The sequence below is a fragment of the Pelodiscus sinensis genome, chromosome 14 (assembly GCF_052426305.1).
Source record: "Pelodiscus sinensis isolate ZL-2025 chromosome 14, ASM5242630v1, whole genome shotgun sequence".
NCBI lineage: Eukaryota > Metazoa > Chordata > Testudines > Trionychidae > Pelodiscus > Pelodiscus sinensis.
In genome coordinates, this window is record NC_143065.1 from 28,488,781 (window position 1) to 28,504,025 (window position 15,245).

Below are 15,245 nucleotides of genomic sequence, written 5' to 3' on the forward strand. Positions count from 1 at the left end.
CTTTTAACTGGCTCCTAGTATGCACCGGCTCCTGCCTGCTGCCCTGCTCTGGAGAGCTGGATGCTGCCCCCACACTGCTGTCTTTGACAGCCAAGCAGCAGCGCAGGGTGGCAGTCTGATCCCCAGGAGTGGGGTGGGAACCTTTGTGTAATGGTGAACAGTAACCTATAAGCACTATAAGGCTTATCGGTTAAGCATTTAACAGTTATACTTTTACATCCCTAATAGGAATTTTAAATCCCTGAGTCAGTGGAATTTTAGTTGATTGACACTTATGTAATGAAAGCCAAACCTGGCATATGGCGTGTACACGTGTAACCCTTCTGCCAGGTAGCTCTAGCAGCTGTCAGAGACAGGTTCAATATCTAGGGGTTCTGCTCCATCCATCCAACACAGAACTGGCTCAAGCCCCCACCCAGTAACCTGGGAAATTCACACCACCCCCTGAGTGCCTCTTAGAGGCAGTGTTTCCCCACTCGCAAGCACAGAGTCTGAGTGTAGAAAAGAAACTTTTAATAAAAAGGGAGAGAAGTAATGTGGCATCAATTTGGGAAAACACCACAAAGTTCATAACCAAAACTACAAGTAAATGTCCGAGCTCCAGTATACGGGGCAGTGTCCTTTTCCTCCCAGGCTCTCAAGTCCAGCAATGTAAATGTCCCCTTCATATGCCCAACCCTTCTCTGCACTCCACTCACAATTGCTGCCCTTGACCACAGAAGACCAGAGTTCAGAGACGCATCTGCAGAGTTCAGCTCATATACTGGGGTAGGGGGAGGTAGGCGGCATCTCACCCACTTCGCTGGTCACTGGCTATCCACCTGGTCACTGCTCTCTGGAGCCACCCTGCTGGCCATTTGTCACCCCTCACTGCCACCGCTCTGCTGGCTGCTCCTCACGCCTCTCCATCGCTGCCCTGCTGGCTGCTCATGCTGCTTGTCACATCTTCCACTGGCTTGTGGTGGATTTGACTCTGGGCCAGACCTAGTGATCTCAGTTTAGTGATTTCAGCTCTTGGCCCAAAGCACAGTCCAGCCACAAGAGATACCAGCAGCCACTGGAATAATTTACATACAAAAGAGACTCCTTATAGGGCCTTTAACTTTATCCTTGAAAGAGTGGAGAGAAACAGGTTGAACCAGTTGTACAGTTCACACCTGGGAAGCATGCAGCCTACTGACTGCCTCTTTCCCCCACCTTAATGTATAGGGCTCTGGAAGTGGAGCCTCTGTTCAAGATTCTTTACACTGACAGTTTCTTTCCTTTGAACTGAGTTAAACAGTCTGACTTCTTTGCATTCCCAATTACTGCAAGCATTGGTGATCATATCTTACAATTCCCTCATTTAGAGTTAACACAGTTTGTGACCCCCACAACAGTCAAATTGGTTACAATGGGCAAAACACCATGCAAACAGTAGAATATCTAGCAGGCCTACGCAAACTGAGTGAACTGTATTTACATAACCACACCCAGGATTTCTTTCCCATTCCAGCTTGCTGTAATGGAAGCATTGGTTCACACCCTGCTAACACATAAATGTAAGGATAAATGCATCTCAACTAGTATAAATTACTAGGAATAGACAAGCACAATAATTTAAATCCAGATAAAGCTTTTAGTTTCACCTTTATTTGCTAATAACTTTGTAAGAATACTAATATATTCAAGATTCTGCCTTTATGAAATCTCTCATTTAAAATTAATCATTTCTGCCTGGGCCAACAGAGACATAAATGGTGGTATATGCTACTTATTGGATCAAGAAATAGGAATGTCAACTGTGTAATAGGGCACAACTTGTAATATAGAATGTAGTGCACTGTGATATTTTAGAATTTGTAGTATACGCTAAATTACACCAATGGGTTTTTGGCAGTTGGGGAATGGGAGAGAACAAATTCAGCTCTTGGTATTGGTGTGTGTGCAACTGTTATTGAAGTTGATGGAAGCTTTTCCCACTAATATCAGAACATAATTTGGCACAGTTGCTATTGGTAATGGTGCAATATAAATTCATCTGGTTCTTTTGAGAAGAGACTGCTGTATCTTCCATCCTCCAATTGGATTCTTTTCCTGTAATATCTCATTTCATGGATTTGATATGTCAGTTACACTACTTTTGCCCACCTCCTGAATGCCAAATCAGTTATGGAAAAGTTACAAAACTTTTCCCACTTTCAACTATTTTTTGATCCACAAACCCCTGGCAGGCATTGGGCACCATCTATTCTTCTAGTTCTTTACTGATTCCCATCACCACATCATGTTGGGACTCTTCCTCCACTGTGTGTCTCCACTGAATTTGGCCAGAGGATTCCATGGGAATGCCATGCACTTACTGCGGGTGGAAGCTGAGCCAATGTGTTTTCCTTCTTAAAGCTCTGACAACTCCATTAACAATCCTTCTCTGCTTTTTCCAGCCAGAATCCAGACTTTTGAGGGAAATGACAAGAGACCAGAGCAAGACAGTGACCTCACCAGTCAGGAGTCCTCAGCTCGGTCATCGACACCCCGAAAGAATGGCAGTGTCTTGAATTTTGAATCTCCAGTACCCAAAGGCAGCAGAATACAAACAATCTCACAATCCATACCCCAACCGGATGTTGCTAGGCCAGCAAATATAAGTCCAGCAACTCCAACCCACTTAACGCCAACTCCCTCTGTTCCTAGCATGCAGAAGCGTAGAATTGACCAGGCTGCAAACAGGTGAGGTGGTCTCTTATTGCTCAAATGGAACATATCCCATTAAATATCCAAATTAACTCAACCATGAACAATACATAGGCTGAGTAGTTTTTAAAAGCAGCTTTGCCCACAGGCACTTTTTAGGCTTCTGTGGAATTACCTTTGATTGTTAGAGTGGATTCTAATGTTTTTGAGCAGATATAATTTAGTAAGTCCCTACATCTGTTTAAAGTAAAGACAAAACCCTCCAAATTACACCACCTTAAAAAGCAACTCAAATAGGATATTCTTTGTTTACTACATTTGTCAAATTCATGCAAAAAGGCAAAAGCAACAGAGGATTCTCTAAGCCAGTGACGGGCAACCTAGGCTAGTGAGTGGGCCGCATGAGTGGTCCTTCTTCATCTTAGTGGGCTGCAAGATTGTCATGACCAATAGTGATAGAAATGTAGCCGTGTTAGTCTGGGGTAGTTGAAGCAAAATGCAGGACAATGTAGCACTTTAAAGACTAACAAGATGGTTTATTAGATGATGAGCTTTCGTGGGCCAGACCCACTTCCTCAGATCAAATAGTGGAAGAAAGTAGTCACAACCATATATACCAAAGGATACAATTTAAAAAAAATGAACAAATATGAAAAGGACAAATCACATTGCAGAACAGAAGGCGGATGCGGGGGGGTGGGAAGGGGGAGGAAGGAAGGTAAGTGTCTGTGAATTGCTGATATTAAAGGTAGGGAGAGTGGGATGTTTGTGAGTTAATGGTATTACAGGTGATAATTGGGGAAACTGTCTTGGTAATGGGTGAGAAAGTTCAAAGACTTGTTAAGTCCTTGTTGGTAAGTGTCGAATTTTAACATGAATGACAGTTCAGAGGATTCCCTTTCAAGTGCAGATGTAAAAGGTCTTTATAGCAGAATGCAGGTGGCTAAGTCATTTAGAGAGTGTCCTTTCTGGTTAAAGTGGCAGGAAACTGTTTTCTCTTTGTGATCTTGTCTGATATCTGTTTTGTGGGCATTAATCCTTTGGCGAAGTGTCTGAGATGTTTGTCCAATGTATATAGCAGACGGACACTTTCGGCACATGATAGCGTAGATTATATTTCTGGATGCGCAGGAATATGTGTTCTCGATCTTATAACTCACTTGGTTAGGTCCAATAATGGTATCAGCAGAATGAATATGTGGACAAAGCTGGCAACGGGGTTTGTTGCAAGGGAAGGTACCAGGGTTGGTATTAGTGTGGTATGTCCTGTGGTGGTTGGTAAGAATCATCTTGAGGTTAGGTGGTTGTCTATAGGAGACTATGGGTCTGTCTCCCAGAGCCTCTTTGAGTATGGTATCCTGTTCCAATATAGGCTGTAGTTTATTGATAATGTGTTGGACAGGTTTAAGTTGGGGGTTGTAGGTGATGACAAGTGGTGTTCTATTGTTGGTTTTCTTGGGTCTGTCTTGAAGTAGATGGTTTCTAGGTATTCGTCTGGCTCTTTCAATTTGCTTTTTTGTTTCTCTGGGTGGGTAGTTGAGATTTATAAATGCTTGGTAGAGATCCTGAAGCTTCTGGTCTCTGTCAGTGGGGTTAGAGCAGATGCGGTTGTATCGAAGGGCTTGGCTATAGACGATGGATCGTGTGGTGTGTTCTGGATGGGAGCTGGATGCATGTAGGTAACTGTATGAGTCAGTGGGTTTTCTGTAGAGAGTGGTGTCTAATTTTCCATTGTTGATTTGTACGGTGGTGTCCAGGAAGTGGATCTCTCGTGTAGAATGGTCCAGGCTGAGGTTGATGGTGGGGTGTAGGTTGTTGAAATCTCTGTGGAATATCTCCAGTGTTTCTTGGTCATGTGTCCAGATCATAAAGATGTCATCGATGTACCGTAGGTAGAGGAGGGGTGAAAGGGGACGGGAGTTGAGGAAACGTTGTTCTAGGTCAGCCATAAAGATGTTAGCATACTGTGGGGCCATGCGTGTACCCATGGCTGTGCCGCTGATCTGGAGGTATAAGTTGTTCTCAAACCGGAAATAATTGTGGGTGAGAACAAAGTTACATAGGTCTGCTATCAGGTTGGCAGTAGTGTCCTCTGGGATAGTGTTTCTAATTGCTTGTAATCCGTCTTCATGTGGGATGTTGGTATATAGAGCTTCTACATCCATGGTGGCAAGGATGGTATTATTGGGGAGGTTATCGATGTTTTGTAGTTTCCTTAGGAAGTCAGTAGTGTCTCGGAGATAGCTGGGGGTATTGGTTACGAAGGGTTTGAGAAGAGTGTCTACATAGCTGGATAGACCAGTAGTGAGCGTGCCAATACCAGAGATGATGGGACGTCCGGGGTGCCCAGGTTTATGGATCTTGGGAAGTAGATAGAACAATCCTGGTCGGGGGTCAGAAGGTGATTCTGTGAGGATTTGTTCCCGAGTAGCTGTGGGGAGGCTTTTAAGGAGACAGTGTAGTTTCTTTTGGTAGTCCAAGGTGGGATCAGAGGGGAGAGGTTTGTAAAATGTGGTTGGTGTTCGAGAGTTGTCTGGTTGCCTCCTGGTTATAGTCGGCCTTATTCATAATGACCACAGCACCCCCTTTGTCAGCTGGTTTGATTACAATGTCCAGGTTGTTTTTGAGACTCTGGATGGCATGGTGTTCAGCGCGGCTAAGATTGTGTGTCGCTTGTTGTCGTTTGCGAATAATGTCAGTCTGTGCGTTGTTGCGGAAGCTGTGTATATAGAAATCCAGATTGTAATTCCGACCGTCAGGGGGAGTCCATATAGAATTATTTTTCCTTTGGTGTTGGTAGGGGGGATCTGGTAGGTCAGATTGATGTTCAGTGGTGGTTTGGAAATATTCTCGGAGACGGAGGCGGCGAAAAAAAGCCTCAAGGTCACCACAAAATTGTATCCAGTTTGTGGGGGACGTGGGGCAGAAAGAGAGACCCCGGGACAAGACAGACTCTTCTGCTGGATTGAGTTTGTAGCTGGAGAGGTTAACAATATTATCCGGTGGGTTGAGGCAGTTGCTGTTGTAGCCAGTGGTATGGAGAGTCTCCTGGGATAGGTAGTTTTGCTAACAGCGCTTGCATACCTAGAATTTTCAAGGTGTGCCCACTGAACCATAGCAGTGCTTTGCATGCAAAGGGAGTGCATGGCTCGTATAGTCAATGTGTGCAAGCAGCATGCACTCACTTCACCTGCCCTTGCTTTACATGTATGTCACTTTCATAATACTAGTGTGTGGGGGGAACTATGTGGACAGAAACCAGCAGAATCTCGTAACCCTCTATATGGGCAGTGGTAAACAAATATCTCGTGGGCCACATATAGAACCTTGATGGGCTGCATACGGCCCTCAGGCGACAGGTTGCCCACCACTGCCCTAAGCCTTAAAGAACATTCATTAAATTACGTATTCTGAATGGCTTTGTAGTTAAGTCATTGGATTTGTTGCTTAGGATGTCTGAGCTGGATTTCTTGCTCTGCCACAAATAATTTCTGTGACCTTGGTCAAGTCACTTAGAGCCAGACTATGAATCAAACACACTTTGGAGATAATTTGCTCACATATGTTGCCTTTTTTATTCCAGTAAGAATTTGTTTGTGTAAGTAAGGTATTTACTACTAAACTTGTGCCTCAGTTTCCCCATTAAAAAATTGGTTGACTATTTACCTTTGTTGCAGGACTACAGGGGGGATAAATATGTTAATTCTTTTTTTAAGGTATTCAAATATTGTACACGGAAGTGCAAGCGAACTCTGTAAAACAAAGCCTTACCCTCCAGTGACTTTCAAGAAGCATGTTGAAGATGTTCATTCTGAACCTCTCTTTAGGAAAGGTATCCGACAAGTAAATCCAGATGTTCTTGGGGCAGGGGCTCCAGCTTTTGTGGGACGCAAAGTGCCCACCACCAGATATTTTATTGTTAACGAACATGAATCCCGCAAAAAGCTTCTCCGTTCTACCTCCCGGCTTCCAAAACATTTCAGAATGGAGGAATCAGGAGACATAGTTGAATTATATCCAAGGAATGTCAGAAGGTATGTGGTTCGAACGCCACACAGGACATACTCCCCTCACTTCAGTGAAGAGGAAGAAGAGGAGGAGGAATTAAGGAGAGACTTGATAAACAGATCCTACCGTCCACGCTCACTCTCGGATCTTCGCCCAGCTCCCCGATTTTACATTGGTGAACGAGTTGACAGTCAAATCCTTACTGGCAAGGATCTAGCCAAAATGCACTACAAATCCTGGGACAATGGCTTTGAGCTAGAACTAGATAGGCCCTCACAAGCCCACAAAAAGTCACATGTGAAACGCGTTGATCTTGATCAGCACTATCCAGAGCATCATGTGAAACCTAAATCCAAGCACAAGCTTGAACAATCTCTAACAGAGTCTGATTCCATTTCCATTTCCAGCAGTGATCAGCAAACCAGCGGCAATGATCAATACATCCAGGTCATTCATAGTAAGGAGAAATATCTGAAATCTGAGGCAAAGCTTACCAGAAACAAATCAAAGACCCATACTGACCTAACCATGGCTGAATCTAATGAACTTGTATGTTCAAATGTATAAGAAAATGACCCTTTGGCTGCCCTTTGAACCACAGAGGATCAATGAAATATAGTGATACTATATATATTTTTGTTAGTCTCTAAGATGCCACAGAGGACTGACTACTTGTTTTTCAAATTACAAACTATCTCGCTACCTCTCTGAGACTTTGTGACACTGAAATACAATCTTCTGAATGACTGTGTATACAACAGCGTGAAGTGGATACAGCATTATTTAGCTCTGTTAAATTTGAATTGTGCCGGAGTTTAGTATCACATCACAGATGCATTACAAAAATCTGACACTTATTTCTGCAGCCTTGCTCATTCCTGTCAACATATATTGTAAAATGTGTTGGTGGGGCCCTAGGGATAATTAAACCACCCATGCAAAACAAGCATGTCAGGTGAGGTTTCTTTTACCTTCTGCTAGTTCTCAAATAGGCCTGTGCAGAACCTTCCCAGTCACAGCTGAGGAGGCCAGAGCTGGGCGGGTCTAGGTCAACCCAGGACAAGGATCCAGCCCGTCGCCCTGAACATAAAGGCTTGTTGCCGACATACCCGGGGTGCTTTTGTCACTGGAGTTCTGGGTTTGAGTCAGGGATTGCTGGGTGAGGTCCCTGCTGTGTTGACACTGGTGCACACACCGGCACCCTCTCTGCTGGAGGCTGCCAGAGCAGGAGACACGGAGGGGAGGGGGGAGAGATGCAGGGCGGCCATCAGGTGAGTGGGAGGCGCCGCGCTCTGCCTAGGCTGAAAGCGCCTATGGGCGAGAGCCCAGCCCGCTGTGGGTGGGCTGCAGCGGCGGTGGCTCCTCCTCCAGCTGGCCCGGAGCCCTGCGCTGGCCATGGCCTACCAGGAGCTGTCCGGTTCGCTGGCCGACACCGTGCAGCGCTACCGCAAGGACCCGAGCGGCTGGCGGAGCTGCAAGCGCACGGTGAGCTGGGGGGACCCCAGGCTCGGCTCCCCCTTCTGTCCCTCCCCCAGGGCAGGGCAAAGCCGCTCATTGTGTGCTCTGGGAACAGAGGGGTGTTGGGTGACTGGCCGGCTCCCGCTGCTGCACTCAGCGCGCTTCTCCTGCAGCGCCCACCTCCGTGGTGTCTAGGCGCCAGCGCTGAACCAGGGTCGACAGGCAGCATGGTGTCGGCGCTCAGCCCCCTGCAGGGAAAAGCCCCACGTTGCTTTTCCAGCTTTCATTGGCAAAGCTGCTAACGATGATCGCTGCTTTGGTGTCACCGTTCCCTTTTCCAGACTCTCTGCCGCTATGAGCTCTCTGGGCCAGAGACTCCGAGGTAGGAAATGTGGCTGAAATCGTTGGATGTTACTATATTTTATGTGCTAGTCCCTGAGATGAGCCAGTAACCGCTGACAAAACTGGCTAGCTATGGCCAAAGAGAGTAGCCTTGTTAATTGTTACTGGAGTCTGAGTCACACTTTTGTTTCACTTTTGATAGAACGAAGTTTCGATTTATTGGAGACCATCAACCGAGTTTTCAGGCAACATGTAAGTAAGTATATGTATTCCAAAGCTGTGGGGGCAGGGGTTTGCCTGTGTCCCCGTGGGAGTGAATAACAATTGCCTGTTGTGAGGATTCAAGGAGCAGCAAAGCAATGCAAAAGTAATATTAATGTCACCCTTTCCTTTCCTACAGATACAAAGGAGATGGAATAGTCTCTGCAAGTCCTGAAGTTGTCTGGGAGTGCTTAAAACCAGTAGCTGGTGGACTTAGAACAAAGTGGGACCACAATGTGAAAGACTTTGAGCTAATTGAAATGATTAGTGATGTAAGTTTCATGAAATTGATAGGAGCATTGTAGTTAAATTCCCATCACAGATCTATTACAAAACTCTGAAAATTAGTTCTGCATTATTGCTTATTACTATATAGAAAAATACATGGTAAAAATAAAATATGTACTTGGGGGGGTGTACCGGAAATAATTAAACCCATGCAAAAGTATGTCAGGTGAGGTTTCAGTAAGAGCAAAAATGGACCCTTATATTTTCAATCACATTTTAGTGCCTTATAGTATATCTTACAGCGTATACATAATCAGATATTTGCAAGATCCTAAAGAAGATGTTGCAACCTGATGTGTGTCCCTCATCTACAGTCTCAAATCATTTTTAGCAATTGGTTATCAGGAATTCTTTTGTTCTGAACAAGCTGTGGAAAATCATTTTATTCTGACAATGTAAATCAAATATGTTTTAAAATGTTTGCAAGTATTTTTACCCTGTAACCACTTTAAGTGACTATCTTTAGCCTATCGGCTCAACAGTATACATTTTATAACCATTCTATTTTCATAATGGACTCCAGAATCATATTGTTTTATCATACTAACTCTGGTAAGCATTCATAATATTTTTAACAATAATTGTTGGTAAAAGATAATCTTAAAAAATAAAATACTAAAATTTGTGTTTAAGTGACAAAGAGGGATCACCACCCAACAAATGCAAAGTCACTTACATATTTAACTCTCAGACTTTTGTTAAGGTACCTGCTAGTCTTTTTCCATCAAAGCACTGAATTCATCTTGCCTTTCTTCATTACCTAAACATGCCCAGCATGAGTGCAGGGGATATTCAATTGAATTTAATAGCTCTTTAATTCTAACTAACTTGAAGATTCTTACAAGCTGATAAAAATAAATACAAAAAGAGATGTTTGTAAACCACTTATGATAGTCTTTCATTCTGTGTTTACAAACTGGTCCAACTGACATAACATTCACCACTGTGGTGGAGCACATGTTCCAGACTATCTAGATAACAAGGGAACTGTGTTAAATTTCCTGTGGGATAAGAAGCGATTCACCGCAATAGAGTTATTAACTCCCCGAAATTGGAGTTTATAAATAAGTACATTTCTGGGTATATCTGTGAGTGACTTTCTTCTTAAAGAGCACTGTGTTGCTTGTTCTTTTGTTGTACCCACCTCTCACTGTATTTTTCCCAGAAAAAATGCCCTTGAGTCAAGACTCTTAATTGGTAAATTTATTCATGATGAGTAGCAAGTTATTCCACAAATTTGTGTAATCAAAATAAATGCCAAATATGCATGATAAAAGATATCGCAGTCGGGCACTTATGTTGACACACATCACTTTCCGTATATATATTTATCATTAGTGATTTAACACTGTTTGTGTTTTGTAGACTATCTCTATATGCAGAACTATTACTCCATCAGCCTTCATGAAGATTATTTCTCCAAGAGATTTTGTAGATGTGGTGCTAATTAAGCACTATGAAGATGGGACTATAGCATCTGCTGGTAAAATAGTTAAATTCCTAATACATTTATATTATATTATATTTATTATATTATATTGGCAGTAAGTCACTGAATATCACTGAAAATCTTTCAAGACATACCCTAATGTTTTTATTTGTTGTTTGCTTGTGTGTGTGTGTGTGTGTGTGTGTATATATATATATATATATATATATATTATATATAAAAATCTCAGTCAGAAGATATTTACATAGGCTATGTCTTCATTAAACAAAAGTTCAATGCTGTCGTGATTGATCTTCCGGAGTTTGATTTAGTGGGTCTTGTTAAGACCTGCTAAATTGAATTCAGAGGGCAACCCCATCAGTGGCTGGTACTCCTGTTTTTGCAAGGAGTAAGAGAAACCACTGGGAGTGTTTTCTCCCATCAGCCTATCACTGTGGGAGACAGCTGGGAAGCTCAAAACAAGGTATGTCAACACCAGCTATATAATTAATGTAGCCGGAGTTGCATATCTTGATTTGACCTTCCCCTTTAGTATAGACATGGCCTCAGTAGTGATGAGCAAGTATTAGTGTTTAATTACATCTTTTTTGCCATATAAAATATCAGTAATATTTACACTCTTCCACCCGTGATTATACTGTCCTCTTTGGATTACCAGGCAGGAATCTTTCTTCATAGATACGTGCAATAAGTCGATGCCTCCTCAAAAGACCAAGAGAGGAACATGTTTGTGAATCTTACATTTGGATCAGAATGTAGGCAACTCAAGATACTGTCCAAACACTGAGATGCCATAATATTGTACAAGCCCAATACATGTCTTTTGAAGGGCCTTGATGTACAGTCCATACCAGTATTCCTGGGCGGTCAGTGCAGCTAGGGCTGGGGGAGGCAGGCCCACAGCCCCACCTACAGTTCCTCCCCCTTTGCTGAGGCCCTACCCCCCAGCCCAGGGAGGGGAGGAGGTAGGGCAGTACACCAAGCGTGCATGCTCCCCCCCCCCCCACCAGGGGAGGGAAGGGCTGAGGGGGGCATGTATCCCAGTCTCCCCAGCCCACTGGGGAGGGAGGAGTGCGTGTAGCCCCAGCCTCCCCAGAGTACAGGGAGGCGTTCTGGGGGCAGTGTGTGGATGGGGCCATGCCTGGCATTTTGAGAAGGCAAAGCCTTCCCCCACCTAAACTACTGGATGCCCATGCCAGTAGTAATCATTCCTATAGCATATGCAGAACTTTGGTTTGTAGTTTTGATGACCAGGAGGGAATTTATGATCGCCATGTATCCCACGGGCCAAAGAATGTCAGCCTCAAGAATCTTTGACTAGCTTTCATCATAAATGCTTCTCAGCTGGTGGTGTTTACTGTGGTAGAAAACTTTTAAAGTGATTTTTTTTTCTTACAGCAACCAACGTGGAACATGAACTCTGTCCTCCCCATCCCAGCTATGTGAGAGGGTTTAATTATTCCTGTGGTTGTTTCTGTATACCTGTTCCAGGGTAAGAAGTCTCTTTGAATATTCTATATGCAGTACTTTCCCTATGGAAAATGCATAGAAATACTTACCCACAGAAAACAGTCCTTAACTTCAGTGTCTAATGTTAAGTATATACTTATCTGTTGTGCAGAATCAGAGCAAATGTCTTCTTCCAATTCACAGTCCTATCCATAGCTGGTGTGTGTGTGTGTGTGTGTGTGTGTGTGTGTGTGTGTGTGTGTGTGTGTGTGTGTGTGTGTGTGTGTGTGTGTGTGTGTGTGTGTGTGTGTGTGTGTGTGTGTGTGTGTGTGTGTGTGTGTGTGCGCGCGCGCACCATTCAACAGAGAACCCTCGGGCTGGGGTATTTCTGGTTGTGGCTGGTAAACATTAAAACTTAAGTGATGTTCAGTGCCCTAGATCAGATAATTAGTTTCTGTAATATTAATGGAGGTTAATGGAGGTCTGCTAGAAAATAGAAAAAAAATATTTTTGTCATGGGAATCCTGGTTTGAATATTTAGCTGAGAATCTATTTCAGTAAAGCACATAAATGCATGCTTAACTTTAAGTACAGTATATGAGTAGTCCCACTGACTTCTGTGAGGCAATCCTCATGCTTAAAGTTTAGCTCATATTTAAGTGCTCTGCTGAGTCAGGGCCTAAATCAGTTGGGAAATTGACTATTCTTTCCTAAAAGGAATTGGTAAAGGGGTGAATTGGGAAATTCACTTTGTGCCTGCCCTATGGAAAATGCATATAAATGTTTATCCAAAGGTAGCACATAACCAAATATAAAAAATCCTTATAAAATCCTTAATATGTTACACTTCTGGTTGTAAGATAACTTGCGATGATGTGTTGTTTTCTCAGGGAACCAGGCAAGACCCAGCTCCTCACTTTCTTTCAGACTGATCTTGGTGGCTATCTTCCTCAGACAGTAGTGGACTCATTCTTTCCAAGCAGCATGGCTGGATTTTACAGCAATCTGACCAAAGCTGTGCAGACAGTGAAAACTTGACAGGCATTTTCTCAAAGGAAATTGAGTCTCATTATTAAGACGTAAAAAGGAGGGTAAGAAACACTGTTACTGGTGGCATAACAGATTAGATTAAGACTGTGGTTCTTTCACTTTTTGGCCCGTGTCCACTCTGTTCAATGCAGACCTTTAAGTGGACCACCAGCCAACCATCCGTGATGACAAAATGGGTGTAGGAGAGGATGGAGGTTGGGTGCAGAAGCAGGCTAAAGGTCGGGGGGAGGTCGAGATAGGGATGTAAAAACCTAGTTAATTAACTGGTTAAATGTTTAACTGGTTAACTAACTAAGTAGGATCCTAGTAGGGGGGCCCCCAACCTACAGGGTGTCCCAGCCTGCCATAGACAGAGGCTACTGTGGATGCTGGAGTAGCTCTTGCCTCTGGGGCACCTGGGCCTGCCACCGACAGAGGCTGCTCCAGACAAGGGCAGCCTCATCCATGGTGGGCTCCCTGAGGGGCTGGAACAGTTCCCTGCCCATAACTGATGGGGAGCTGCTCCAGCCCGACCCCGACCCCCCCCCCCCCCCCCCCGGTTATTGCTTAACCAGTTAACTTTTCACATCCCTAGTCTGGGAGGGAGGGTGCAGGAGCCAGGGGGGAGGGGTTGCGGGGTCTTGTTGGTAGGGGGATACATGAGGGGTATAGGAGTGTGGAGTCTGGGCATGAGGGGAATGGGGGGCACTTACCTGGCGCTGTGCCTCCTGCCATTCCTAAGGCACCACCCCTCCACTGCTCCCATTGGCCAGAGGGAGCAAAGGGGAAAGCCTCCAGGTGACCGGTTTCATGTGCTGCCATTCTCCCAGCTGGGGGAGGAGGAGGAGTGATGTGCGGAGCAAGCTGGATCCGGCCTGTGAGGCTCCCTGCCCTCCCCTGCAGTGGAAAGCCAGGGCTGGCACTCCAACTTCACAGGGTAAGGGAGATGCAGGGCTGGAGCTCCAGTAAAGGCTACCCACTGCGGGGGGGCGGGGGAGGCTGAGCCCCGACCCCACGGCCCACCTACAAAGGAGTTGGGACCACACTTTGGGTATATCTACACTAGCTCGTTAGTTCGAGCTAGGTAGGCAAATGAGGGCAACCGGGGTTGCAAATGAAGCCCGGGATTTAAATATCCCAGGCTTCATTTGCATGTTCCCGGGTGCCGCCATTTTTAAATCCCCCTTAGTCCGAACTCCGTGCCCGCAGCTACACGCGGCACGGAGTAGGTAGTTTGAATTAGGATCTCGTTCCATGAGGAGTAACGGTAGTTCGAATTAGAGATCCTAATTCGAACTACCTACTCCGTGCCGCGTGTAGCCACGGGCACGGAGTTCGGACTAAGGGGGATTTAAAAATGGCGGCGCCCAGGAACCTACAAATGAAGCCCAGGATATTTAAATCCCGGGCTTCATTTGCAACCCCAGTTGCCCTCATTTGCCTACCTAGTTCGAACTAACGAGCTAGTCTAGACATACCCTTTGAGAACCACTGGATTAAGATAAAAATGGAATAAATGATCAGAAACCAACTTACAGTGCCTTTTTCACAATATGGATATGTAGGAACGCTGAACTAGGAAGAATTTCTTGCCTCAAAGACTATTTTTAATGCGGGATTTATTTTATTTTTTTTACTTGTCTTTATTTAACTGTACTACCTTGTGATAATGTATTTTCCTATCTGTTAAAATAAGTGACATTATTCCAGCACCTAGCAGTATTCTAGAGGAAATATCAGCTGTCTCCCTGGTTGAGGAGGAAGCAGCACACTTTCATGCCTATTTATGATGATACTTCAATGTAAACCAACAGCATCTCTGCTGAAGTCAGTGTAGTTTCATCAGTGTAAGGCAGATCAACAGGAGCCCTATTATATCCCATATTCTCCCCAGTGATCCATAAGAAGCAAGGTTCCTTTCTTGAAGGGGAGAGCTATTTCCCTTGCTGCTGACATCAGTAAAATCATAGATATTACTCCAAAACATGGGGTATACCACAATGAGTTGGGTAGGTGAGAACCTATGGCCCCATTCCTTCTGGACTATAAGGGCCTGAACCAGCATGTGACTTCAGTGCTAATATTAAGCGTATACTTAAGTGTTTTGCTGAATCAGAGCAAATATCTTCTACCTATTCACAGATTCCTAGGCCTTGTCCTCTCCCGTCATCCCCCCTCTACCAAAAATACTCTGAATTACAAGAATTGTCATAAGTCTAACTGCACATAATGGCAATAAATAAGGAGATGTATGGAAGCATTTTACCACTCATTTTTCTATCTGCAT

The 15,245-nt window shown here is 44.3% G+C and overlaps 2 protein-coding genes across 3 annotated transcripts in view; both read left to right on the forward strand.

The window, feature by feature from the left end:
• Nucleotides 1-7,258, forward strand: part of TMC3 (transmembrane channel like 3) — a 34,197-nt gene extending 26,939 nt beyond the window's left edge. Inside the window, exons 21-22 of the mRNA XM_025179572.3 lie at nucleotides 2,424-2,709; nucleotides 6,390-7,258. Coding sequence (XP_025035357.2) covers nucleotides 2,424-2,709; nucleotides 6,390-7,248 — 1,145 coding nt within the window. The 3' untranslated portion in view covers nucleotides 7,249-7,258. The remainder of the gene's footprint in view (nucleotides 1-2,423; nucleotides 2,710-6,389) is intronic.
• An 89-nt stretch (nucleotides 7,259-7,347) lies between these two features.
• On the forward strand, nucleotides 7,348-14,080 carry STARD5 (StAR related lipid transfer domain containing 5). Of its 2 annotated transcripts, none has more exons than XM_089782059.1 (6): nucleotides 7,348-7,636; nucleotides 8,684-8,737; nucleotides 8,882-9,014; nucleotides 10,396-10,513; nucleotides 11,879-11,972; nucleotides 12,820-14,080. In XM_089782059.1, exons 1-6 carry the CDS (start codon nucleotides 7,617-7,619, stop codon nucleotides 12,965-12,967), a joined length of 567 nt encoding a protein of 188 aa, XP_089638185.1. In that variant the 5' UTR covers nucleotides 7,348-7,616; the 3' UTR covers nucleotides 12,968-14,080. The 2 variants fall into 2 exon arrangements, with proteins under 2 accessions (XP_089638185.1, XP_006139321.2); XM_006139259.5 differs by lacking the exon at nucleotides 7,348-7,636 and adding an exon at nucleotides 7,756-8,166 and having other exon boundaries at nucleotides 8,684-8,733.
• The last annotated feature ends 1,165 nt before the right edge of the window (nucleotides 14,081-15,245 follow it).